This window comes from Crocodylus porosus, unplaced genomic scaffold, assembly GCF_001723895.1.
Source record: "Crocodylus porosus isolate Cpor-Errol unplaced genomic scaffold, CroPor_comp1, whole genome shotgun sequence".
Lineage (NCBI taxonomy): Eukaryota > Metazoa > Chordata > Crocodylia > Crocodylidae > Crocodylus > Crocodylus porosus.
This window is the reverse complement of record NW_017728931.1, coordinates 1,390,565-1,418,116: the sequence shown is the minus strand read 5'-3', so window position 1 is coordinate 1,418,116 and position 27,552 is coordinate 1,390,565. Positions and strand designations below refer to the sequence as shown.

Below are 27,552 nucleotides of genomic sequence, written 5' to 3'. Positions count from 1 at the left end.
AAGATGGCTTCCCGAAGGCTTTCCTTTGGTGGGGGGGTGCCTGCGGGCCAAAATGGCGCCGGGCGCGGGGGCTGCCGGGAGGCGGGGCGGGGCTCGCGCCCGGGCTATATGAAGGCGGCGGGGGCGGCGGCTGGGAGAGCGTAGCGGGTAGTGGCGTCTTTTCGTCATGAGCACTACTATGGCGCTGGGCCCCGAGCAGGCACAGAGCAAGGTGCGGGACGGGGCTAGCTGCGGACCCTCGGTGGGACTCGGGCTGGAGGGGGCTCGGTGGAGAGGTGGGGCTCGGAAGCCTCACCCGGCGCTGGGCTGGCTCTAGGCCGCCTTGTTCAGTGCCTGGGTCGCATTTACCTGTGAGCACTGTAAAGCCCGTGGCTTGGTGCTCGGGCTGGCCTGTGCTGTCAGGTTGCACAGCGTTTGCACTGCAGGGTGGTGGTTCCCAGTTTCTTCACACAATGGGCTGAATGGGTGATGCCGGCAGGTTCAGATTGCACTTTGACTTTGCGGGTGGGTCTGCCAAAATAATTAAACTCCTTCATTGGAAGGAGCAATTGGATCAGAGACTGCCCAGATTACAACTTTCAAATCTTGTCTCTTATGGGGGGGAGGGGCTCCCCTGTAACTTGTCTCTTGGGCTGGATCTGCTGTTGCAGAGGGCTGATCTGGCTGTGGTGGGGTGCACTGTCTGCCCAAGGGGCAAGGCTGGAGGCTCCAGGAGAGCGTATTATGACTACATTTATGATGATAAATCTGGGTTTGGGACTTGGGAAGTTCAGTGCTCTGTGGTGGAGCAGCCACAATCCAGATGCATGGGTGTGGGGAGCAGTCCAGCCCCAGTATGAATGCCTTGTGGGTAGAGGAGCCTTGACTAGGATGCATTGGTTGGGGGAGGGCCCCTGATCCAGGTGTAGGGGTAGGATGGAGAACAGCCCAGTCTGATCTGGTCTAGATGTGTGGGGTAGTGGCTCTGATCATGCTGTGCAGGAGTGGCTTGTGTGGAGCTGGATCGAGCCACCTAGAGCTTCTGTCACTCCCCACTGCCAAATTTTCCAGCTCATAATGACCCCTGTGGGCTGGAAGCCATGGCTCTGTTGGCTGGATTTGGCTGGCAGGCTGGAGGTTGAGTACCCCTACTTGAAGATGTTATTAGGTGTGTTGGTATCTGTTGAGAGGATGGGCAGCTCCCTGTCACTGCTTCGTTCTGGGACGTGACTGACACTGTCCTAGCATGATATTTGCTAGGGCACTTATTCAACTCTACCATAGAGCTATATGCAAATCATTAAAAGGGGAACTTTGAATGGAAAATAACTGACAACACAAAATGATGGTTATAGGTAGCCTACATTTTTCTGTAGCTAGTGTTAATTAGTGTTAGCAAGATCTCCAGCTTACTAGACTGATAGTGAACTTCTTGGCTCTTGAATAGTCTCTTTGATGGTGAATTCCCCTGCTTATTGTGGCTTGTAGTCTGGACAGGGTATCCATCTTAGCTATGGCTCTGATCTAAAGGCAAGAGAACATTATAAATATCCGAGGCAAGATGTACGTTGGTGTTTCAAATCTTCCTCTGGAAGAGACAATTGGCTCTACTGTGTAGCCAGAAAAGAGTGAGGATTTTGCATGCAGCTTCATGGCAACTATGGAGGACCACGTATCTTGACCCCTCTTCTTGCTTAGCTCTTCAGTATCTCCACTTTTTGATGGCACACTGGTTGAAATCCATAGGTTGGGGGAATAAATCTCCTCAGAAGTGGAGTTCTGTTCCAGGACCTTTAGTTTCTTCAGCTGTTCACTGTTGTGGTAACAGAAGTGGGGGAAAGAAAACCTTGACATTCACGTGTTTTGGAGAGGGTAAAACTCTCTACTTGGCTGTGGCCCATGGTATAAACCTGGAATGGCCAGACCTTTCTCAGTTCTGTCCTCAGGGGAAACTACTGGTGGAATTGTGGGGAGAAAGGGCCCCCCCCCCCCAAGCCTATGAGGTGGTCAGGGATAGAACATAGGTTTTGTGCAGCCATGAGAAGCCTTGGCTGTGCAGCTTATAACAGCAGTGCTCATGATGGGGGTGAGAGGGGGACCAGTTCATGCATTATGGCAGGAAATCTCTCCTGCTGTGGACTGAGTTCTGGGGCAATAACAAATCCCTCAAGTATACCATAGGCTGCAATATCCACTGTCTCTGGCAGACAAAGATGCTAATCATTCAAGCAGTGAATGTTAGTGATAATAGAGCATAAGTAAGAAAACAAAAGTCAAGTAATTTTTTTTTTTTTTTTTTTTTAATGGTGATACAGCCCATGCTGGTTTGTCTCAACTTGGAAGGTGACACTATGTTAATTGATTATGCTAAAATTGCTTGTATTTCTCATGAATGGCATGTGGGCCTTTAATACTAAACAGGCTGGTTGTCTGACACTTCCAAGCTTGGTGGGGAACAGTGTTGTATGAGAACTCCACTCCCACTCCCCTTGGGATTTTATAGAGTAGTGCTCTGATATAGGCCAGAAGAGTGCTGGGAAGATCAGTGCAAGTGTGGGGGGAGATTAACTAGAGCAACACAACTAGGTTTTGTTGTCTGTCACTTGACTTAAATTGGGAAATCCAAAGTTAACATAGCAGGTAGCTAGAGAAGATGGTAGTCCTGAACCACAGCAGATGGGAGTTTCAGATAGGGTGGGTTTTAATGTACCTCTACTTCCCCCTCCTCCCTCAAGTTCTGGTTTCAAGGACCCTGGATATGCTGCCACCTCATCCTGACCTCTTGGGGCTTAAAAAGCAGTTGCTGTGAGCTGAGTAAGCTCTTCCTAGAAAACTTAACTTGGCTTCTGTGGAACTGAAACTTTCTTTCTTTCTTCCTTCCTTTTTTTTTTTTTTTTTTTTATTAACATGGTCCATATGCCTGTAGAGAACTCCCTAAACCAACCAAGGTCCTGCATTTTCAGTGAGCTGCTGCAGGTTGTGAACTTCCCAGTCTTTCTAGTTTTCACTACTGTGGTTACTCTCGTGGGTAGCAGCTAATGCAAAGAATAGGTTGGTTGCTTAGAAAGCTGAGTAAAAGGCTTAAGAGTGGGTGGAGTTCAGAATGGGGGACACCAAAGCTGGCCTTGCATGGAGAGCCTGGTACTAAAGATCTGCTGTTGAAAGGGCTAGAAAATACTAGCTGGAGCCTGATAGACTAGTCCCCACACATCAGTCTGGTAGGAATTCAGCAGCTGAGGAAAGGAGAGTTCTCTTGTCTTTAGCATGTGGCTAATACAGTCTGTGGCTTAAGCAAGTTTCATATGCGAGAGAATCTGTGTGGTACATAGTTTGGAAAAAGCTTGGCCATGAGGAGGGGTGAAGTAGAAAGGATTCTAAATGAAATATGTGGAAGGAGGTGGGGAAGAAGAATTGGAAATGCAGTGGAGAGTACAGCACAATCCCACATAGGAAGGAAAAGTAGTGTGAAGCCAGGAAAGGAAGAAGCAGCAAAATTGGAACTTGACAGATTTTCCTTAGTACCCATGGCTGGCAAGTGCTGTTCTGTAGAATTCAGCTAGGTCTAGTCAAATCATAGTACATGAACAATTTTTTGGGCACTAGTGAACTTAATTGAATATATATTGCAGTTTAGTCACTTCTGTTAGGAAGTTTGCACTTATGTGGATGCTTAAATGGCAGACTGTGCTACAGCTTGTGAGAATCCCTCCCCCCCCCTTCAATTGAGATGCCAGTGGTAGTATATGAACAATGTGACCCTGGGGCTGGGAAGTTCCAGATACTTGCAGGCTTAACCTCTGGACGGTGTACTTTCATGTCCTGAGAGGTGCTAGGTGTAGTGTTACCCTTCCGTCTCCTGCAGGACAAGCTCTGCTATCCTAAAGCTCTATCCCTGAGCTGAGGCTGATGGAGGGTGAGTAAAGCTTGTTGGAGGGAATGAGCTGATACATGGATACAGCGATGGATGGTTGTTAGCAGGCCATAGCTATAGTGCTACTCTTGGAGACCCAAATGCCACTTGTTCTACCAGCTCCTGCTCGATCCCTTCTAGTGAGAATGAAGTTCCTGTGGCTCTCTCCACCCCTAGAAAAGTATTGCTGCTTAATTGACTACTGGGGCTAGCCTTGAAGTGCAAATGGCAAACCCAGCTTGGCCAGCATCACCTAGAAGAAAGCTGCTCCAAGGCCTAATTAGATTATGAAAGAACTTCGCTCGGGTGGATCCATTGCAGAAGGCCCAGCAATGGCATACAGATTGTCCAAGGGGTGGAGCTGAATCTGCCTGCCATCATAGTGAGTCAGGCTAGATCTGGTTCCTTAATGTTTTCTGTGACTTGGAGTCATACTCCACAAATATAGGGTGGTGCAACTGACATCAGAACAGCTTCCATCTAAACATTTCAGCCAGACATGGGTATTAATCCTCCAGCTATGCAGGGAGCTGTAAAGTTGGTACAACAGACAACACTCCTATAATATTATGATAACTTGGAAGTAGGACCCATTAACTAATGGGTCAGCACAGATGCTGTAAGCCAGGGGTGGCCAATTATTTGGGCCCATGGGCCACATAGACAGTTTAAGGAGCTGTTGTGGACTGGTCAATACCCCTTGTCCCTGCTAAAAGCCAAGAGCTGCTCCTTCCTACCACCAGTGCCCAGCAGCACCTAGTTGCATAGCCCCATGCCTGCTCTGGACTTGCCTCAGCTGGAGCAGACCAGCCAGGACCTATGCACACAGCCCCGGCCCAGCCTGCACCATACCCGCTCCAGACCCACCTTCCTATGATGAGCAATAGTGGCCAGGCAGAGGCTGCTGGGCACAAGGGAAAAGTGGCTCCCCCCCCCCCAATTGCTGCTGAGCTCTTGCTGCTGCTGCTTCTATGTCTAGGCTGTTCTGCAGCTCCTCCACTGCTACCCCTGTCCTGCCAGGTGGTTCAGATGTGGTTCTGGTGGCAGCAGGGAAGAGGAGCTGCAGGGAAGAGGAGCTACAGGGCAGCCCAAGTGTGGGCTCTGGGCAACTGCAGCAAGAAGGACCTGGCAGCGGTGCGGGGGAGATAGCCCTGACCCTAGGCTGCCCCATGCCCATTCCAGACCTGCCTGTACACGAGAGATGGCAGCAGTAGCAGCCCGGCAAAACCTGCTGCTGGGCACAAGAGAAAAAGCAGCTATGTACACAGGTCCTGGCTGGTGCAGGACAGGCTAGAGCTGTGTGCCCAGGTCCCTGCCAGTCTCCATGGGGCTGGGGGCAGCAGAAACCAGAAGATACTGGTACCACCTGGGGTACCTAGAACTATAGTCCAACTACAGAGTGGCCCCAGCCCTGCTGCATGCCTACAGGTGGCAGGATATGCCATGGGCCAGATGGGTCTTTTGCTCCTGCTTGGCCCAGGCACTACCATAGACTGGATGAAGTCCCTCTATGGGCTGAATCCAGCTCGCAGACTGTTTTGCCCACCCCTGCTGTAAACTGTTGGCAGGCTCTGCCATTGTACTGTTAATGATGGTCACTAGTTCCTATCTGAGCTGCCAGATGACTTTCTTTTCCTCCTCTTTCCCCCTTGCAATGTATAACTGAGTTAATGCAGAACTATCTCTTCCTGATGTTGCTCAAGTGAATGTTGGTACAAAGAGCAATGAGCTCCAGGATATGGGCAGGTGGTAGTTGGTATTGGTTCAAATGCGCATCTGCAGCTGCTACCTCTAGAAGTTTGGGGGGGCATATGTCTTCAGGGCTATCTTTGTGGTTACAGTCCTATTGGCTTCCTTGGAAGTATAATTTGTAGCTACGCAGTGTGCATCTAACCCATGGTCCAGTGTTGGTTCCTTTGCCTGGCCAGTAGGGTGGAACATGACTGCCACTTCTAACTAGGCAAACTCCAATTCAGGCTAACAGGGATGCAGGTTAAGAGACTAAGGGCTGATGGTCCAACACTTCTTCTTTGTTTTTCCCCCCTCCCCCCTCCCCCCCCTGGATTTAATGAGAACAGACTTCATTGGGAATGGGACATCTTGAGATTGAACTATGATGTATGTCTACACTGGCAAGTGCAGAAATAGTGAGAACGCTGTGTATGCATTTTACAAGCAGAGTACTATATTAATACAACCATGCACCGGGTCTGGGAACCCCCATGGCTGCTGCTGCAATGTAGATGTTGATTTTTTACTCTTTGGAATCTGTGCTTCATTTGTGATGGTCACCTTAATTTTATTCAGGCAACGATGGTAATGTAATCAAATAGGGTTGGCCTCTCTTCTTACTTTCTTGCTTAAAATACAGAATCCTCTCTGGAAGCAATAAGCTTTACCAGTTGAACCTCATGGTAGGGAAATACAGCTGTTATGCTATTAATAGCAGTGCTGAGATGGAATCATGCACGGTGTACATACAATCCAATTGTTCTGGTCAAATGAAGCTTACACTACTAATAAAACAAACTGTTAGATGTGATCTGTCACGTACAGTTGTCAGGGTGGCAGAACTGAAGTTATAGTTGCCTAAATTTATAACCCTATAGCATGAAAAGAGTCTAGTAAAAAAAACAAAAAAACACTTCTAGTTTAAAAGAAAACCTAAACCAACTTCATGGTAGCAGCATGGTGTCTGAAACATGTGGCTTAATTCTCTGACTTCCTTTATGGCTATTACTGACTGCAGGTCAGTACCTGCTTGAAATTGACTTGACTTGGGGCAAAGTCATTAAGTCAAAGTGAGGTTTCCTTGCTAGTAATTGATACTAGCTGTTGGGAAATGTAAATCTTGTATTTCAGAATCTTGGTCTAACAAAATCTAGATCAGAAATTAAGTGGGGAAATCTTTTTCCATAGAAGCTGTGCAGCATTATGCAGTAGGGTGACAGACAAATGCAACTAATAGTGGAAGCTTACTCATGACATTCCTTCCATACTCATTTGTGGATTTTAGAGCAAGAAACCTGGTTGTGGGCATGTTGTTCGGTGAAATAAGGGAGGCAGTTGTTGCCTTGCATAAAATGGGTGGCTGCACAGATAATCAGTTGGCACTTTATGATGTGGTTTTGCTTATAATGGTAACTTATTGCTGCCTGGCAAATAACTCCTATGGTTGTAGCATCCCATATAAGAAACTTAAATTAGAGCTTTAGCACATGACCTAACATAGAGATGTAGGCTGCTTCCAGTAACCACAAGCTGCATCTAAAAATGTGTGGGGGAGGGGGGGAATGTAATTGGGAAAGTTCATGGAGCACTAAGCCATGAAGTTATAACTATAGGAGCCCCATAGGTCAGTAACGTACACTGATATCTGGCTGTTGCCTCCTAATGTTTTTTGCTAATATTAATAAGGTGTGCGGGGCAAAGGAGGTGGGGAAAAATAGAATAGTTCAGGCATTCATACTACTGCTTGGGTGGTGGAAGGCACTTGGCTTCATGTTTCAATGCATGCCAGTGTTCCGTAAAATAAGTCATGCGGTGCTTGCATAAAGACAGAATTGGCAGCTAAATTAAACAGGATATACTCTGAAATGTGTGTTCTTGTTTTTTGGACTTGGGGGGGCAGTGCAGCAACAGCCTCTGCTTGCTTTCTCTCTACAGCTAGTAGGTCATGTCCAACTGATGTTACAAAACTATTATAGTGCTACAGTCAAACCAGGCTTGAATAACTGAAGCCTTAGTGATGTTTAGTTTATCCTGCAGACTGGATGCTTTCTAATGGTGTACTAATTGGATGCTAATTTGGGGGAGATCCCCTTTACTGCATTTCTGCAAGGTTAAACCTAAAAATGAACATATTCTGGGTTCAGATAATCAAGGCTAGGGACAGAAATTGTGCACAAACCAGTGTAAGTGATTAGAAAACAGTTCAGATTTGTAATACTACAGAAATTCAGTGTGCATAAGCCACTTTCAGAATGGCCATAACAATTTTAAGATGAACCTGGATGGATGTAACCAATTTTAAACTAAATTGGTGTATTGAACTTTTGCCCAGATCCGCTCCAGACTTGAGTTGACTCTGTCCCCCAGTATCCCAGGATGCTTTGCACCTCCCTTGCAGGGTGGGCAGGCTGGCCTTTGACCAAGGTGTCTGCTTCAGCCAAGCAAGGAAGTGTGCTCTAATACTTAGCTTCTGGCCTGAGCCACTGCAGGCATGTGGCTGCACTTCTAGAATCAAAAGTGAATGTCTTTGTTTATTGGTTCAATCTGCACAGCCTAGACTGATCTATGAAGATTGAATTGATTCAGCCTTGGGCTTTTTGACTGTACTTGGCCCAAATGAAGTCCCTGTATTTCTAGCCCTGGAGGGTGCTAGCTGACTTCAGTTTGTTTGGCTGTAACTTTGATTAAACTGGAGTGAAAGTTGAGAGAACATACTTGTGCTTCAGGATAGAGCTAGGTGTTTAAGTTTTTTTTATGAGCACTCCCTTAAACCCAAGAAAACTCATTCAGGTGTATTCCAAACACTTGGAAGCATGGAAGCTTATAGTGTGAAAGGTTTTGTTGTTACTTTTGCTGCCTTTGCCTCCCCATCGTTAACTCCTTGTTGTATTGCAGCTTCCAGAGAGGAAGCATAGGCAGGATTGATAATAGTGTGACTTCCCCACCAGTATGAGACTTTTTGTTTTTATTTCTTCACCGGCTAGTGCAATGTAAAGCTCTTCCTTTTTCCCTGCCCCGCCCCAATCACCTGTCATCACCCAAATGCCTACTGTACAACTGCCTTGGAGAAAGTAGCTTTGGGGGGTATTAGGATATCTTCTTCCCACCACTGGTGTTGTAGAATAGAATATGGATAGGTGTATTTTTCTTGCTCCCACTGCTTGGAGCACTAGAACTGAAAACAACAGATGGGCAGAAGACTTAGGAAATCAGAAAATTTACTTCAGTTTCCATAGGTTAGGCCACTATTTCAGTATGTGGTGCAGAAAGTCACAGTTGTAGTTGTGGGCCTAATCCAGGGATGGGCAACATGAGGGCCAGATGCAGCCTGCTAGGCTATTCTATCTGGCCTGTGGAGCCCCTAAAAAAAAATCTAGAAAATTAATATTTATCTGCCCCTGGCTGCCTGTCATGTGGCCCTTCTGATCTTCAGCTTTCAGTAGAGTGAAGTGCCTTTCTCTTTTTTTGGGGGGGGTGGTCCTTACAGCCACCCGTTGCTGAGAATATGGACCTGAAACAGTGTACAGGCAGTCCTCAACATACAATGGTTCGAGTTAGTGTTTGTAAATTGACACCTGGGTTTTGAAGTTCAGGCATGGGTTTCAACTTTACAGCACTGAATGCAAGTCTCTGTGGTAGGGGAGGGAGAAGGAAAGGGCTGTGGGGTGGGGCTGGGGCTAGAACAGGGCAAATGCTGCCCAGCTGGGGTTGTACTGGGCTCTAGGAGTGGGGGGCGGTGGGTGGCGGGAGAAGCTGCAGCTTGTCCGGCTGCCCCTGCCAGGGCAAAGCAGGCAGTTCCAGGGCTGTGCCAGGTGACTGCAGGAGAAGCCACAGGTCAAGCCATGGCTCATCTGCTTGCTCCACCAGCTGCCTCCACTGGGGTGAGGTGGGCAGTGCCAGGGCTGCACTGGACAACCACAGGAAAGGCTACAGCTCATCCGGCTAACTCCCCCAGCTGCTTGCACTGGGGCGAGGCAGGTAGTGCTGGGGCTGAGCCAGGCGGTCACAGGAGAAGCCTCAGCCTGTCCAGCAGCTCTTGTTGATTTTGTTCAGAAGGGTGTGGAGGGGTGGTGTGAACCCCCCAGCCCCCACCCTGGTCTGGTATATTTGCAATAGAAATGCATATAGACAAGTTATATAGCTACATTTTATTTACTTTATTATTGATGAGTACTATACCCTACTTTCACCCATTATTTTGTATCAGGCCTTGGTTCATTAACCAATCCCACATTTATAACATTGTTTCCTATGAGGAAAATTGGTTTCGAGTGGCAACTTTTAGACTTAAGAGTTGGTTTTCAAGAACCAAATGTGCATGTAAGTCTGAGAACTGCCTGTATTAATAGGTCCATCCTTGCCACTAGGGAAACTTTGGCTTTTTGCAGTTGAGAGGTAAGTGGTGTGGCGCAGCATGGCCTACAGCGATAGGTCTGGTGTTTCACGTGCACCTTGCATACTTGCTGTCTGCCGTTATGTTCATTTTGGGGTCTACCTTTAAACAGACTTGTGTAAGAAGACCTAAGCAACCCTAAAACAGTACTGTTATCAAGAGTTTCTAAAGCTAGGTTTTTGCAGAGGGTGGGGGCAGGGGGAGGGGTTGTTTGTTTTATCAAGGCCATAGTAATGGATCACTTATGTTCCAGTCTCTGTCTTTATCTTCTTTGCTTGTCTGCTGTAGTAAACTTTTATTTTGTCTCATTTGAATAGTGCACACTTCTAAAATTGGATCTACCTTTCCTCCCCATCTTCCTGCTCTTCACTTATTAAAGAATGCAAATTTTAATGACAGTTTACAACTTTCAGGACTGGGTGGATTGTGTAACATTTTCCTTAAACTAGCTGAGAGGAAGCTGCTTCCTTTAGCTTATCACTCTTTTCACAGACTCAGCAGTTTACATTGTTTGTCCTGCTGATCCGGTTAGGACAGTGAAGATAAGCCGTTTCAAAATAGTGGGCTTTTCAAAAAACAAAAAAACCCCAAACCTTTGTGCTGTTTACTGGTGAAGCCTAGTATTAGACTGCAGCCAGAACAGTGGCCAGTTAATTTAGTTTGTTTTACTGGCACGGCTGGTCCTTCACTTCATAGTTAGCAAAGCTGAGTTTATCTCTTAGTTCAGCAACATAGCTGGCTGCTGTGTACAGACATACATGGCTCATGTCACTTTTTTCAGACCTGGTTCAATTTCTTTCCTGTAACATAGCCATAAAGCTTGTGTTTAGAGATGCACTGATAAATCATGTGACTTTTTTTTTTTGGATTGGCACCAAGAGTGTACTCCATCCAGTTTTGGGCTTCACAATTCAAAAAGGATGTGGAGAAGCTTCTTTGAGTCCAGAGAAGAGCCACGTGTATGATCAGAGGTCAGGAAAACAGACCTTACAACAACAGGCTTAGAGCCATGGGGCTCTTTAGCCTGGAAAAGCGCAGGCTCAGGGGTGATCTGATGGCCACCTATAAGTTTATTGGGGTGACCATCCGTACCTGGGGGAATGTTTGTTCATTAGAGCACCCCAAGGGATGACTAGGTTGGAACAGTCACAAACTACTGCGAGACCATTTCAGGCTGGACGTAAGGAAAAATTTCTTTACTGTCCAAGCCCCCCAAGGTCTGGAGCAGCCTGTCATTGGAGGTGGTTCAAGCACCTACATTGAACACCTTCAAGAGCAAATTGGATGCTTATCTTGCTGGGATCCTATGACCCCAGCTGACTTCCTGCCCTTTGGGCAGGGGCCTGGCCTCAATGATCTTCTGAGGTCCCTTCCAGCCCTAATGTCTATGAAATATTATCACCTTGGCTATTGTAGCCCATAATACTTACCAATTTTTAACTATATCTTCTGGCCAGGGCCCTGGATGCATGGGTTCCCTTGGAGAAATGGCGGGTTTCCCCTTGGAGGCAGGCAGCATTCTAGCCTGCAAGGGGTTCTGTTTGGGGCTGCCAGGAATGGGATGGAGGGGGCCACATGCATGTGCACAGGCGCACAGATGCACATGGCCAGGAATACAGTGGGGCAGCCTAGAGAGCAGCTCCCTGCAGGTAAGTCTATGAGGGTGGGGGGGACAGATCAAGGCCCCCACAGGGAGGCAGGGAGTGGGGCAGGAGTTAGGGCTGGGGGCACTGCCCAGCCAGGCCAGTGCATGGGATCCTGGGGCCAGGACAAGACAAAGCCATGGGTGGTTTGTCTGGGGGTGGGGTGGGTGGGGGGACGGAGGCAGCTCCTTGCTGCTGCGCACATCCCCTGGGGGAAGGGGCATGTCCCATTTTCCCCCTCCGCCCCAGATTTGTGTGCAGGGCAGATGTGGGCGGCTTGCTGTGGGTCTGGGGTGCTCTACTCTGCTGCCTTTCCTCAGGAGCCCTATGCCAGCCATGTGCCCCCTGCCTGCCCAACAGCAGGGGGGGAAGCAAGTTGTACCCTGTGCTGCCAGGCAGGCAGGGGGTGTGCAGCTGGTGTGGGGCTTGCATGGCAAAAGTAGCCGGGCAGAGAGCCCCAACTCCACAGCAGATGGCTTGCATCTGCCCTCATCCCACTTGGCTTGGCTCTGCTCTGCTTAAGCATCCTCATATTTAAAAAATGGTAGTGGTGCTTGAACTAAAACTCATTCAAATTTTAGTTCAAGTGCCCCTACCATCACTCTCTTTAAGGACTGGGACACTGATGCATGTGATGTAGGAGCATACCAGAAAAGGCTTATTTCATGTCAGTAGCCTGAAGTGCCTTGCATTATTGCTAAATACTCATTATTGAATCTGCATTGGTCGATAGGATTGATTTAATAATTGGCCATCTATCTGCCAAGAAAGTCTTTATTGGTGCACCCCTACTTGTGTTGGACTTGGGAGCCAATTTGTTGAAGTGAGTTTTAGTACCCTAAGATTTGCTGCCTGTTAAGGAACCACTGGCCTTGCGTTGGTTCACTACAGTTGTAGTTCCCTTTTGGGTATCATGTCATGGTTCCTGGCATTGCACAGAACTGAATGCTTTTAGGAGTTATTTGAGGGGGAGGTGTAGAAACAACCCATTATTGGGGGTGGCCTTTTCAGATAGGTGCTTTGGCTAGTGCCAATGAAACAAATTGCTTAAAACTGTGAATGTCACTTGTCTGAACTGTTACTCAAGACCAGAATCTAATTTGGACTCCAATCTGGATCAATTGGGTGGTATATCAGTCACTTCCAAGTGGATTAGGGGAGCCAAGACTGCTCCAAACCAGTGTTGGACAGAAGGTTCTCTGTCTTGCAGAAACTGGAATATGCAGCTCAAAAGACACTTGTGCTTGCTTGATGCAATGCAAGCAAAAAGTACATTCAACTCATGCCTTGCATTTAGTAGTCACAAGACAGCTGGCAAAGTGTGTGTTGTCATACTTGTGTAAATGTTGCTGTTTATGGGGAAGTGAGCTCTCTTGGGTTTTGGTGTAGAATGGCTGCTTGTAAAAAGATTTCTTTGCCTCATCCTGTGATCATAAAAGGGGGTGCAAAGCAATGACTCAAATGCCTCTTCCTTCCCCTGCCATTCATTCCATGGCAGGGTAAGTATTATTGATACCTTGATTTGGCATGTTCATATCTGGTAGATCAGACAAACAATGGATGACAACCTTCAGCTGGCCAAGCCTGTGACACCTGGCTGTACAGATGGGGGGAGATGTATTATGCTGGTACCTCAGCCTGAAGCAATCTGTCAGGAAAGCTTTCTCTTCTCCATTGTTTTACAAAATAAAACAGAAGTTTTCTTCCAGGACAGTCCAGTATTATGCCTTGGATAAGCTTTGGCTTGCAAGGAGGGTCTTCAGTGCTTAGACAAGTCTCTTGTGCAGTCTGTATGTAGGTTGTCATCTTTCTTTTTTTTTCGCCCAAGGGTGGTGGCTGTGCATGATGTACAGCACTAGTTATTAGATGGGCTCTTGCCTTGGAAAAGAGCACTTTGGCTTTGTAAAACTAACATCCAGATCTCCCAAGCGCAGAACTTTCAATTTAACTGCTGTCTGCTATTTGCTTGCCCCTTTCTCTCTCATGTACTGTGGAGTAAAATCTTAGGTCTGTAAGAGCCTTTATTACAATACTATTCTAATGGCCCAAGTATAGCTTTCTTTCCTGGAAGACTTAGATTGCCTGTTGGCTGATTCATTAGCTCTGTTGCAAGCTTTATGTTGTGACCTTGGGTAAATTGCTTCATGTCTGTCAAGTTTCCCTTGGAGAAGAAAAATGAGAATGCAAGCTCCCTGAAGCAAGGGACACTGAAAAAAGGTGACCTGTAGCACTATAGGTACTTGAACTTGGTCAGGCTGAGGCATCTGCATGCTAGTAGAATACAGGTGATGTCTAAAACCAGTTGAGAATGCTACCCTACATGCTTGCGAGAGCTTCTACTTCTAATATCCAGCCACTAGTAACTTCCTACGCAGGAATTAGATGTGCCCTTCCTGTCTTTTCTCCTGGTGGAAAATATTTTTTGCTAAATGCTTTGCATGTGTCAAGTTACTGAAAATAAGCTACACTTGAGGGACACCATTTGTCTTCTAAATAAGAAGCATCAAGCAGTAGAGCACTACTTGCCTGAGCAAACTTCTTAAATGGGGGAAGCCAGGTGGAAGGAGAAACCATTATAGGTTCTTATTGAAGTAGAAAGAGAGGCATCTTAACCTGTGCTGCTGTATAACTCAAGTAAGTTATTCCACTGTTTAGGAAAGTCTGCTATGGATGCCCTAGCTTGGGCTAAAACCCCCCACTTAAATTGGAAGTTTTTAATGTGATCTTGCATTTTGGATGCTGGAACGCTTTTATGAAGCACCTCGGAATCCAACAAATCGTTCTTTTTAGTTTTATTTTTCTATTGGAACATCTTGCACAAATGTAATTGCATCCCTTCTCAGTACCTAAGATGCTCTTGATTCACCATTTCTTCCTGAGAAGAACTGCTTGGTTCTTGTTGTCTGAACAGAAGAGCCCACCTGTCTCTGATGGCCCTTTTGGAAAAGTAGGCAGTGGGGATTGCATTGCTGGAACTGCATTAAGGGCTGTGACTTGGGGCCCCGTCTCCTAAAAAGGCAAGAACCTCTGGAACTGATGGGAATAACCCATGATAAGTCATGGGGAGATGGGAAGTAACATAAGGGGAAGTCATCATTGGTGCATGAGAATGATGTTGGACAGCTCAAGAGATGCTTCTGTGGCAGGAAGAGAATGGGCAGGAAAAGAATCTCCCTACTCAGCTTGCTGTTGCTCTTATGTTTGGCCAAATGTCAAGATGCTTCAGTGTTTCCTTTGCTCTGCAAAGGTGTGGTTGATGGGCCATACACCGCAGCTTGTGCTAAAGATGCAAAGTATGCAAGCTGTGCAACTGTTCCAAGGGATAGGGAGGATCCCTTCCCTTACCACTGCCAAAATGAATTGAAACTTCAGCTGGAGCTCTTTTTTTTTTTTCCAGACCTGCAAAATTTCAGTTTTGGCAAATAAAACTGCTATTTGTACACTTTTTTTTTTTTTTTCCCCTCTCACCTTAAAGGTAACTTTAATGAAGATGGTGCCTTGGTTTGTATGGTAGCTTTTGCTTTGGCTTCTTGTGAGGTCCAAGATGGGTCTCGGTACTGTGGAGTTCCAAACTAGACTAGAAAATAGCTGAATTGCTGGCTAATATCTTGGAAGATATTTTGGCAAGCTTACATGCCCATGTCTTCCATACTAGAATTAAAGAATTATAAAAGATTAGGCTGTCCCTCCAGTTGTTTATTGATAATTGCAGGGGGAAACTAGAACAAACTCTTCAGCCCTCCTGTAAAAAGGAGCGCACACTTCAAAACCCTTCATAGGTAGCACTGACTCTCAACTAGCTGCCTGTTTGAAGAGTCTGCAGTGGGAAGACTTGTAGCTCCTGTATGGTTCATATAAAATTATAGTCAACTGTGACTACAAAAGACCTTTCTTTAGTTGTTGGTGTAGTCCTGATGCCATCCTTATTGGGGTGTGTTTGACCTGCAAATAGAGCTGCCCTGTGCCTTCTCTATGCCTGACTTCAAGGTTATCTACTAACTTCTTTTTTAGCTGAGGGCTGTGTCTGTGGACCTGAATATTGATCCTTCCCTCCAGATTGATATCCCAGATGCTCTGAGTGAAAAAGATAAAGTGAAGTTCACGGTACATACTAAGGTAACTTTCACCCCCGCCAGTTTCCTTACCATGACCTTTGGATGCAGTTAGGGAAAGGAGATTCTTTTGACATCCTTGCATATAATGTAATAAACTTGCTTACAAATTTGAATTGGGCTTGCTCATGTAAAAGCCCTATCAATATGGTATCTGCAGATTTTTAACCACTAATCTTCAAATTCTAGGCTGTAAAGCTGGATCAAAACCCTCTAAATGTAAAATGTGCAACTGACTCATTGAATTTGCAGATGGGTAGACTCTACTCTTGGCTTGGGCACAAGTAGAGAGGAAACTACAACTGACTTCAAAGGGTTTTTGAGTTGGGGGTTTTTTTTTCCCCCCCCCCCAATATTAGTGCTTTGTATTAAAGTAATTTGGATCTTCTTTAATAATGGATATGGGTCCCTTTTTACATGGAGATGACTTTGGCACAAGTTTTACTAGGCTAAATGACTAGCTTGCTCTGGCAGATTACATGTACTTCTAGGGTGAGTGTGAACTTGCTAGCAGTAAGGTTTCTGCATCTCTTCTTAGACCACGCTGCCAACTTTTCAAAGCCCCGAGTTTTCTGTTACAAGACAGCATGAAGACTTTGTGTGGTTACATGACACGCTCTCCGAAACTGAAGACTATGCTGGACTTATTGTAAGTGGTGTCTAATGGTATCCTAGATGAAATACCACAGTAAAATCCGAGATGAAGTGCTGATGCTGAACCTGTTAAAACAGGAATACTAGTAGCATGTCCTGGCTCTAGTATCTTATAACAACTGAAGCCCTTTGAGCTGTATTCTATCCTCGCGTTCTAAAAGCTGATGGGCTAGAGAGCCAAAGTTAAATTGGAGACCTATACCCATTCCACTTTTGTATCATTCCTGACCCTGTAAATGCCTTTTTGAAAGGGCCATCTATGCACCATTCTGACTCGCAGGTATAATCAGAAGTTCCCAAAACATTTCAAGGGTATTTCCTGGAATAACTAATGAAGAGCCACTATGTGCCAATCTTTAGAGTGGCACAAAAGACTATTGTGGATGAGCCCACCTACTTCCATTAACAAACAGCACTGGTCAAAACCTGGGGATCAGGGCAGTGGACTCCAGAGCTCCTCTGAAACCTTTGTTACATACTGGATAGTAGCTGCTACTAATGCAGGTTCTTTTGGCTAGATACCTCCAGCACCCTCAAAGCCTGACTTTGATGGTCCCAGAGAAAAGATGCAGAAGCTTGGGGAAGGAGAAGTGTCTATGACAAAAGAAGAATTTGCCAAAATGAAGCAAGAATTAGAAGCGTGAGTACATGGATCTTTGACTCAACTTTTGGTATGATGTGTCTAGTGGACCAACTTGGTGTTCTGTCCTGTAGGGTGCCTACACTCTAAATCCCCTGGTTTAACTTTTTGCACATTAAAGGTGTTTTATTGGGCATTATGCCTTGTAGCTGAATGGGGGTGAGGGGGCAGATGTGTATTTTTCCAGAGGCCTTAAAGAGTAGCTTAGACCCATACTTACCTGGCAAAGTTTGAATAGGGGTGATCCTACCTTGAGCAGAAATTAGATTGCATCTTGAGGCCCTCTTCAGCCCTTCTTAGTCTGACCTCTGGTATAACTCTGTCTGGCTTACTCCACCTTAGGGTGGCAGGTTAGAATGGTGAAGCATATCACTCTTATAGACTCTAAACCCACTTCTAGGTGCAGTGTCTCCATGAATCTGTGTACTTGAAAAATTACAGTGAATGTGTAGAATCCATTCAATAGAATAATATCTAGTAAAAGAATACTTTTTTATGCACTGAAAAACAGTATAGTGTGTGTATGTCCCTATTAAGTCTGTGATCTGGCTGTCTTCCAGGGAATACCTTGCTGTCTTCAAGAAGACTGTATCATCTCATGAAATTTTCCTTCAGCGAATTTCTTCTCATCCTGTGATCAGCAGAGATCACAATTTCCATGTTTTCCTAGAGTATGACCAGGATGTAAGGCCTCTTCTTAACTTCCTTAAATTTTTAATGTTAGAAGTAGCTATTTTCCTGGCACATGACTAGAAAAATGCCAAGCTTGTATTTTTTTTTTTTTAAGGTGGGCGGGGGAAAGCACAATATATGTACCCTGTGGTATTGTGTGACATTATCTTCCATGTAATGGCAACATCCTCTTCTCGGAAGTGGTCCCTTAAGATGTGACAGAAGTTTAGTAAGCAACTTCTAAGAAGTCTCCTTCCAGCAAGGAAGCTGGTACACCATAGCCCAGAGAAACCTGCCTATCCTGTTTGGTGACAATAAAAAAACAAACCCAAAGCTGCAGTTGGGGAGGGAACTCAACAAGCATCTCTAATTGGGTTTGTTGCATTAGTACAGGGTACCTAAATGCACTCAAAATAACTTCTGAAACAAACATCCCCTACAGGGAAGGGGAGACTACTTCACAATGAACAGTAAGTATCTGTGGTAACAGGCCATTGCTTGTAAGAAAGAAGCATCTTTTAACTTTTACCTTCTTACAGTACTGATTTTGTTGTTGGTGGTTTGTTTTTAAATACAAAGCTAAACCCCACAAAGGGACCATTATAAAAGCTACTTTGGGCTACGTTTCTAAAATCTTCTGGCATACTCTGTTTTTTAGCTAAGTGTCCGGAGGAAAAATACAAAAGAGATGTTTGGTGGCTTTTTAAAAAGCATGGTGAAGAGTGCTGATGAAGTCCTCTTTTCTAGTGTGAAGGTAAGATGCTATTCTCCCTTTCCAACAATAGATAAATTCTGGTGTGAGGTGGGGAGTATTGGTTCCCTTCTCGGCCCCCCCTCCCCCCGCAACTCCTTTTAGCTTAAAAGAATTGATCTCCAGGTGCTAAGTTGTCTATCAAAACAAAACTGTCTGGCTAGAATGTTACTGGCAAACTTGGGTGAAAGAGATTAATTTTTGGCTCAAGGATAAAAATACCAGAACTCGATTAACCAGGTGGTCAAATGGTTCCTGACTCTAGTCTTTTAAAAAATAAAAAATTGCTGCTTTTTCCTTCTGAAACCATTACCCAGTGGTAGCCATAACTAAAAAGCTAAAAAAATAAACTTTTGTGATCGTGGCAGTACTGCTACAAAAGTCAGGACCTGCAACCCCAACCTACAGGTTTTTCTAGTAGATCTGAAAGCACTTTCAGTCTTGAGCACCAGCTTGCCAGGGCTAATAGTACAATAGGCTATAATGTAACCTACGGTTTTAAATTTCTCTCAACCAAGTCTTATAGTTCAAGGACTGTTTTCCAGTGCCTCAAATCGCTGAGTGACTAACCTGGGTCAAGACGAGAGTGGATGTCCAGGGTACCAATCTGATAGCCTTTGGTCAAGGCTTATACATCATTACTTAATGGCTGAATGTGCCACAGCTTTAAGGACTTGCCTTGGAACCATGACCCAATTTTAGACATGGGCGGTAGTTTAATGGGGTGTTGGAATGAGATCCAATGGCTTTCTTTTAAACCCCAACCTTATTTTATGAAAACCACTTAATTCTAAGGGAGGAATCTTGTGACATTTAGGCATATGAAACAAGTAAGGGAAGTCTGCTTTAAAATGCTAGCAGAAGTCTGTCTTAATTTGTAAAGTAAACAGCATTAATCCCAGCTATTGAAGGATCTGACGCAAGACTAGCACATGACACAAACCCCATTATCTATTGGGGAGGTTTTGTGGCATGTTACAAATGTCTTGTACTGTTATGGCACGTAGTGGCTAATTGACAAGCCCATGTTCTGCTGTATTAGTTTGTCACCTGCATATTTCTATAATTTTTAGATATAGTTTAGTCAAGGAAAGGGGGGGGGTAGAACTGTGAATTCTCTTGCCATTGTGACTACAGCAAGAAGAATTGCCGTGGCCAGGTGCAGGTAGAAAGGGTTAATTCTCTCCTGCATGTAGTGAGGAAATTGACTCCTGTATAGCAGAGGCATCCAAGACAAGTAGCCCATCAGGTTTCTGCTTTAGAATGCAGGTAAGACAAAGCAGTACGTGGTCAGTAGCCTTCTACAAATTTAAAGCATCCTTCATTAAAGGGTGACCTTCATAAGTGGCCACTTCTGTATTCAAAAGTGCTGAGACATGCAGGTGAATTATTTCTCTCCTATTAATTGTAAACTAATACTTTTTAACTGGAGAACAGCCTTCTCACATGAACTCAACCTTTTGATGGTTATTCCAGTGGTACTGTCAAACCTTAAAGGTTGGCTTTCCAAAGTTTCATTTGAAACCTGAAATATGCTCTTGGGGAAAGGATGATGAGTTCACTGAATTGGTGCTTGCAGGTATGTAGTCATTCACAAAAATAGCCATTGCTTACACAACTGAAGTCTTCGCTTTGAAGACTACTGCTCTTTGAAGCCTTTATTAAGCTGCTGAGACTAGTGATGTATAAATTGTACTTTCCATGTCCTAATGCAAGGTTTTTTTTCTAGTAAGTTTCTAAAGAACAGGCCACCAGATGTCACAATTGTGACATCTAAAGATTATTTGAATTTCAAATTTTTTTTCTAAGTTTTCTTTGCCATGGCAATTTAGTTGTTGCTTTTTAAGTTTTTAGCTGTCCTAAAGACTTTTTTTAAAACATCAAACTACGCAACCAAATAGAGTTGGATGTAAAAGAATGACCCTGTTCCAGCTGGCCTGGGGAGAATAAAACTAGTACCATATATAGTGTATAAGGCTGTGCGTCTTTTAAGAGCTGCATGGTGTGTGGACACGTGTCAAAAGTTAGTCCCGTGGATCCTTCAGCTCTGTCAATGAAGGAAAATTTTGTAGGAAAGAACTAGCAGGTTTCACTTAATCTCAAAGGGAAAGCTAGAAATGTACAGTGACAATTTGCATCTACACAAGGGCAAATGTCTCACTTTGAATATCTACTAAATAGAATGGCTGCTAAGGCTCTGTAACAAATTACTTCTTTTTTTATTTGTTAAAAAACATTCTCCCTTTTTTCCCCCCCACCCCCCAGGAGGTAGATGACTTCTTTGAGCAAGAGAAGACTTTCCTTGTGAACTATTATAACAGAATCAAGGATGCATGTGCAAAAGCAGATAAGATGACAAGATCTCATAAAAGTAAACCTTGTTCTAAAAGCTCTTCTAAATAAACTTGCTGGTGCTTAGAGATGACACTAAAAAGTGCTATCTGTCTTGACAGATGTTGCAGATGACTACATCTACATCTCTGTTTGCTTGAACAGCCTGGCACTGGAGGAGCCAACAGTCATCAAAAAGTGAGGACTTAATTGAACGTTTTCTTGGCTTGTTAATAAAGCTCCAGAAGCCTAATCCTGTATTAAAAAGGCAACAAACTGAATCATAATTCCCAGTCTCCCTTGTTTGCTAATATCTGGCTTGGTGTTCAGAACTTATCTTAGTCTACCATACTGAGGACTTGATTTGATAAATTCAAATGTTCAAGTCAGACTGGGGCTGTATAAATTCCTATCTTGCAGCTTATTGGGGTTTGTTGACATGGCTATCTTGAACCTTGGGGTGGTGGTAGGGGGAATAGAATACAGCAAGACCTAAGATCATCCAGTGGATTCTAGAGCTGTTCCAACAGCCACGCAACCCACCTTCAGTGGCAGGGCAGCAGCTTATCTGGCCTACAAGAAGCCCTGCAGTCCAGGTCTGGCCCAAAGGACAAAATTAGGAAAAAGCACCAGTTTAATAGCTGATTGAATTGACTATTGCAGAAAAGCCCTGCTGAAGCATAAAGATGCTGGGTCAAACTAGCATTATGCATCTTGTGGGCATGCGCTGTGCTCAGCATGGTGATGCTCCAAGGTGCGTGCATGCGCAAGCAGCCTACCTGATATGGAAGCAACCGATTCCCATATACTTCCTGGGCATGTCATCCAGGAGATGCCAACTTTTTTTTAAAAGCACTCTCTATGTACTCTTTAGGTACTTGCTGAAAGTTGCTGAACTCTTTGAAAAACTGAGGGTGAGTTCCCTTCAAATAACCCTACACTTAAATCTTGGTGTTTTGTCTTGTATCTCTACTATCTAATCTTCTCTTCCGTAGAAGGTAGAGAGTCGTGTTTCATCTGATGAGGACTTAAAGCTGTCTGAGTTACTGAGATACTACATGGTTAACATAGAAGCAGCAAAGGTGAGATCTCTAGTGCTGTCAATCACTAAACTCTAATGCTATAACTGACTCTTAATCTATGCCAACCTACTTTTGATGGAAAATCCTTTGTAATCCTACTCTAGAAAAGGTGGCTGGGTGCTAATATGAAAAGTGGGGTTGATACATACCTTGTAGTGTTAAGGGTCCCTTTTAAGTAGTTCTTGCCTTCAGAACTGGGTAAGAATACAGCAGCCAAGGTATTGGGTTCTTTATTGGAATAAATTCTATTTTAGACCTTACACAACTTTTTTTTTTTTTTAACCCAACTTTCCTGAAGTTTTAAATGGGATTCAAGCAAGTAATTTGAAGTAAGAGGCTTGCATTAGGTACCCTTATGTCAACTGTCCTAACGACCTGAAGGAGCAATTGACAAAAGTGCTTACTATTTCATTACTCATCTCAATGCAAACACAACAGACTCAATACTGACTTTATCATGGATGTGGTGTAATAATAGACCTGCATTTACTGGGGAATATCAGATTGGATATTCCAGTAACTTGTCTACTAGGATCTTCCACAGACTAAGCAAACCTTGCTGGTCAAGATTCCATTCTAACAGTATCCAGTTGGTGTTCTTTTTTTTTTTTATGAAGGGCATCTCTGGGTAGCACAATACATAAAATGGGCCAACTGGAATCTTTAAAGCTGTCTGAATTCAAACTTGTCAAGCTGGTATATGGTCTTAATTTTTATACAGGCTTTAAAGGACTAACACTGTGACCTACACAATGTCCTGTAATTCAGTGTTTCCCACCCAGTGTGCCATGGCACACCAGTGTGCTGTCAGAAATGAACAGGTGCTGTGGAATTTTGCCATGGCAATGAGCTGTGATAGTGATGAGGATGGGGGAATGCCTTAATGGATGTGCTGCAGAAACAGTTTCTTAATGTAAGTGTGCCTTTAGGCTGGAAAAGGTTGGGAAACACTGCTGTAATTCTCCAAAAATTCCTAGATCAGCACTCTAACGTTTGGGGATTTTAGACTGTATTGGGAACAAGTTGGATTTGATTTTAAATAGCTGGGTGGGAAGCCTCAATGGTCATCTACAAAGTGCATTCTTAAATGAATAAAAGGATATCAAACAACTTCTTCTAACCTTGCACTTTTTAGAGAACAGTGTAAGGGCTTGACTGTGTATACACTAACTTGCAGAGAGAGACAATAGGGCTGAGTGGGTAATCGGGTCTGTTATCTCATCTCCACATACTGTTGTTAACAAGGATGTTATCCTTAGAGACAACATTCTCTCCTTATGCCTGAAGAAGGTCATTTTTGCTCAAAAGCTTGTAAATGTTTTTTCCAAATACTTAGTTGGTCTAATAAGATATCATATCTACCCAAAGAACCTCATCTGCCTATGATCTCTGGAAATACATTCACAGTCTGAGAACTGGAACTAAGCATCACAGAGATGCTTAATGGGATCTTCTAGACTGAACAGTCTGATTGGGTAGAGTGGTTTTCTTTAATCTTTTCTAATCTGTAGTGGAACCTTTTGGGAATTCCATACGATTGGGCCCCTAATGGAGTCCATGGCTCATTATATCCTATTTTATAAAACTTCTTAAAAGGTTACATGAATAATATTGTCTCAAATAAAATATAACTAGAAGTTATAATTCCTATTCTATGATGATATCTTTGAGCATTAACATCTTAAATTAAAACTATATATACACTTTTGGCTTTTCTTTTTTTAAAGCACCTCTAACAAAAAAATCTGATTTTTAAATGAGATGCATTGGATTTTACTTATCTTTTTTTAAAGTGCTGATCTTTATCCACGCTGGTCAGGGAATGGCATTGATGGTTTTAGCAGGACCTTCCTTCTCCAAAAGGAGGATGCTTGAAGCAGGGAAGGCAGCTCTTAGGGCTCTGGGAGTTCTAAATATATCTTCTGTATCAAAGGAAGAAAAAGTTAGCTTTAAACAGAATTACAACTCTTTTAAAAGCAAACACCTGCCCTAGAGCCCCAAAAATAACAAAGTGAAACTCCCCTCTTAAATTCTAAAAAGGCTGAAAGTAGCTTTGCTTGGAGTCCGGATTTAAGTACTTATCTTGTAAGAGTAATATCCTACTCTGTATCTTTTTTAGGATCTCTTGTACAGGCGTACTCGGGCTCTTGTTGAGTATGAGAACTCCAACAAAGCTTTGGATAAAGCTAGATTAAAAAGCAAAGATGTCAAACAGGCAGAGGCACATCAGCAAGACTGTTGTCAAAAGTTTGAGAAGCTTTCAGAGTCTGCAAAACAAGGTACAACATCTTACTAACTGCACAACTTATGAATATTTCACATTCTTTCTCGGGTCTCTGTTAGAAGGTACTTCTCCATAGTTGGTGTCCCAATCCTCAAGTTTTCTCTTTGGGTCCCCAGGCTTGCTTCTGAGGGTCAAAGTTTGCAATGGCTTGACAGTCACACAGACTGCTTCCATGCAGGCATTTACTTTTCATAGAAGTCGTCACTACTTAAGCTAAATAGCTTTCAGACCTGGGGAGGTAGCTACAGCAATATAGAAGCATAAAGAATTGCTTCCAGCAGGCCTGTTTTGCATCAATGTCTGGGCTGAACCTTCCTGCTCCTTAGGTGCAGGCAAGGTGGTTAATTTAAATCTCTGAACTAAACTTCAGGTACTTCTGGGACAAAGTGGCCATCTGGGTTCAGAAGCAAGGTCCACATGGACAAACTCCAACGATTTTTCTATTAGGTAGACCCCTTGCTTATGCAAAGGCTAAAGCCTTCTGACAAGATGTGTGATCCTGCTAGTCTCCTGCACGGCTTTTTTTCATTCTCGTCCGTCCTTCCTTCCCCTCCCCCCTTCCCACCTTCCTTCTCTGTAGGCCTTTAGCTAGAAGAAGCATCCCACAGGAGGGCCCTGATCACCTAGATGCTACCTGATCATCCATGTTCCTTACACTGCCAGACTGTATGTTCTGATCCAACAGCATGCATAGGGCTGCAGTCCTTCCAGATCAGTACTACAACTCCAGCATTTCATTCTTCTGGGATGCTTCCTCAAGTGAAGTTTGGCAGAAATTGACTTGCTCTGAGGTCTAGGTGCCAGTTAAGGTCCAAGTCTCCTAACAAGGCTTTCGGTAATACATACTTACCGTTACTTCATGCTCTCTTCCCTACATGCATTTTCAGGCCATGGCCAATGGCGGGCCCTTATTTACTGCCACTGCCTCAGAAGCAGTGAATGATAATGGTTTCTCCATTTCATGTTTTTAGAACTGATCACCTTCAAACAGAAGAGAATAGCAGCCTTCCGTAAAAACCTAATTGAAATGACAGAACTGGAAATAAAGCATGCAAAGGTAAGTGGTCTCTTGAAGTGAATTACTATAGCACAGTTATAATGGAGTACACTTCTAGCTAGCACCATTGTGATGGGAGGACTTGCTTCCTCTCTTTTGAAGCTAGGAAACTAAATGCCAAGTCAAAAGCTTAAGCTTTCCACTATTCTGCTTTGGTAAGGAAACCAGACTTGCAAGGTATGCAGCAGCATGTGGCATTTTGTTTTTGTTTCTGTATTAACTGGAGAGGTCCATTGGGATAACTGGTAGCTTTGGTTAGAGTTTTTTAAATGGAGTGCACAACCCAAAGCTTGTACTTCACAGCTGTCTAGCTAAGCTGTTGGCTTACTTTTTAATATTAGTAGTATGTTTTTGGTTTTTGTTTCCCTCCCTGACCAATGAGGGAGATTGCACACTTTGTGCAACATCCTCCGTATATAGGAGGGCATACTTGAGGGATGGTTATACAGCCCTTATTCATATTGGCACTTTCTCTTGCCTTCTACAACAGTAACATCTTTTTAGCTTTGGTATGCATGTTTACTGTCACAAATCCCATATTGAAAATGAGCCTCAGTGTTTACAAACATCAAAATACTAATACTTATGGGGTTTGGGATAAGTGCATGTACATGTGCTTTAACACTGAGTTTGTTGTCTTCCATTCCAGAACAATGTCTCTCTCCTGCAAAGTTGCATTGACTTGTTCAAGAACAACTAAGACACCTTATTCTGCAAATGTGAAAAAGCATCAATTGCACTCAATGGCCATGGGGAAATTCATATTTAGCTTGACTCCTTTAGGTTCCAATATTTGGTTTTCTGGACACCTTGTTTGACTAATAATTAACCATGTTGATTGACACCAACGTTGGCTTCCATGGTATAAATGAAAGCTGGATTGCATATGAATTACTTGAGGTATTTGCACTTAAAGTGAGTGCCAAGGACAAGAACTAGAGTCCAAAATGTTGATCATTTAGATTTCTCCCCCCATCACAAAGGGTGAAATTTATCTGTCGGTTTATTGGAGCTGTCTGCAGAAAGTCAAAAGTAGGAATGGCTTATGTAAAAATTCCCAAGTAGTTTTATAAATTAATATCCTAACATTCCACTTGGGCAGATTTCTACTACAATATATTTTGGATTTCTATAACTACATTCATATTTGTACAGTTGGGCAATTACAGCAAAATAAAGATGTCTGATATGGTTGTGCATCATTCTATAAGCCAAGTAAAGGTCTATCAATGGACGGGGGATACAAGCTTTGAAGATGCTTGCCTCTCTCTCTCTCTCTCGAAGACTTTGTCAATGGAGAAAAATATTTTGCAATACGCAAGCTGCTGCACTGTTTCACTTCTGTTAAAGTAGAACATGATTCACGTCAGTCCTGCTGCTTGCAGGGAAAAAAAACCCATGCAAACTAGCTTTTTGTTAAATCCTGTACACCAAATCCAGTGAACAATCCCTGAAGAAACTTCCAGCTTTTCAAACTGTAGTGGCTGAGATCTGAGGAGGCAAGTCTATCTAATATGACTTCACCCCCCCCCCCCCAACGGGGGGTCTAGTACCTGGCCAACACTAACTCTTGTCTCTGCATTAAAAAGCATGGAATAAATTTGTTCTACAGGCTAGTGACAGAGCTGGGATTAGAATCTGGCTCTAATTAGTAGCCCACATAAGCTCTTCAAATCTATTGCTTTAACTTGGGGGGGCAACTATTTTAGGTGGAGGGCTGCTTACTGAGTTTTTTTGGCAAGCCATCAAGGGCTGCATGATGGGTAGCCAGGGGCAGATGAATATTAATTTTCTAACTTTTTTTTTTTTTTTAGGGGCCCTGCAGGCCAGATAGAATGGCCTGGCAGCATTTTGCCTGCTCCTGCTTTAACTGTTCATGCTCATGCTGTAGGTAGAGCTAGTGAGCTACTTCCTGCATCTAACATGCCAGCTCTTACTAGCAGTTCTAGAAGTCTGGTTTAGTCCCAGAGTAACCTTTCTGAATATGACTTTGAACTGCATCTCTTTCTCCCACCCCAAAAGAGGAGGGGATGCAGGGGAGGGGAGTTGTGGATTCTGCATGCTTGGAAGGTGCCATCCTTGAGACTGTGATCTGTAGTGACTGAGGATTATTTCTTGAGCCATTTGAAAACCAGTGGCTGAATAAACTTCCCAAAATTATAAACCTTTCCCAGATCCAAGTACTAGCAGAGATATCTAGTCCGTCTTTTTTTTTTTAAAAAAAAAAAAAAACAACTTTGCTTAGAAATATTAAGTGGGATCTTCCTCTGGGAGATCACTTTTTTATGATTTTTTACATTTTTTTTTTTTTTT

General features: G+C 43.9%; 1 protein-coding gene and 1 long non-coding RNA gene across 2 annotated transcripts; one reads left to right on the top strand and one right to left on the bottom strand.

The window, feature by feature from the left end:
• Positions 1–116: 116 nt before the first annotated feature.
• Positions 117–26,055, top strand: SNX5 (sorting nexin 5). Its single transcript, XM_019544044.1, has 13 exons — positions 117–211; positions 15,668–15,772; positions 16,307–16,417; positions 16,941–17,062; positions 17,623–17,746; positions 18,393–18,488; positions 20,751–20,856; positions 20,939–21,014; positions 21,691–21,730; positions 21,812–21,898; positions 24,018–24,177; positions 25,154–25,239; positions 25,889–26,055. Exons 1-13 carry the CDS (start codon positions 167–169, stop codon positions 25,937–25,939), a joined length of 1,209 nt encoding a protein of 402 aa, XP_019399589.1. The 5' UTR covers positions 117–166; the 3' UTR covers positions 25,940–26,055.
• Positions 10,343–27,005, bottom strand: LOC109316172. The gene is made up of 3 exons (XR_002102744.1): positions 26,850–27,005; positions 22,044–22,047; positions 10,343–10,355 (listed from the first exon to the last, which is right to left on the bottom strand). It is a non-coding gene; the product is annotated as an uncharacterized LOC109316172 (long non-coding RNA).
• Between the last annotated feature and the right edge of the window lie 547 nt (positions 27,006–27,552).

Excerpts from the sequence above, each read along its gene's own strand:
- SNX5 (XM_019544044.1), top strand. The coding sequence starts at position 167 with ATGAGCACTACTATGGCGCTGGGCCCCGAGCAGGCACAGAGCAAG. Across the intron at positions 15,773-16,306 it reads AGTTCACGGTACATACTAAG|ACCACGCTGCCAACTTTTCA; the intron begins GTAACTTTCACC and ends ATCTCTTCTTAG. Across the intron at positions 24,178-25,153 it reads TTCAGAGTCTGCAAAACAAG|AACTGATCACCTTCAAACAG; the intron begins GTACAACATCTT and ends TCATGTTTTTAG.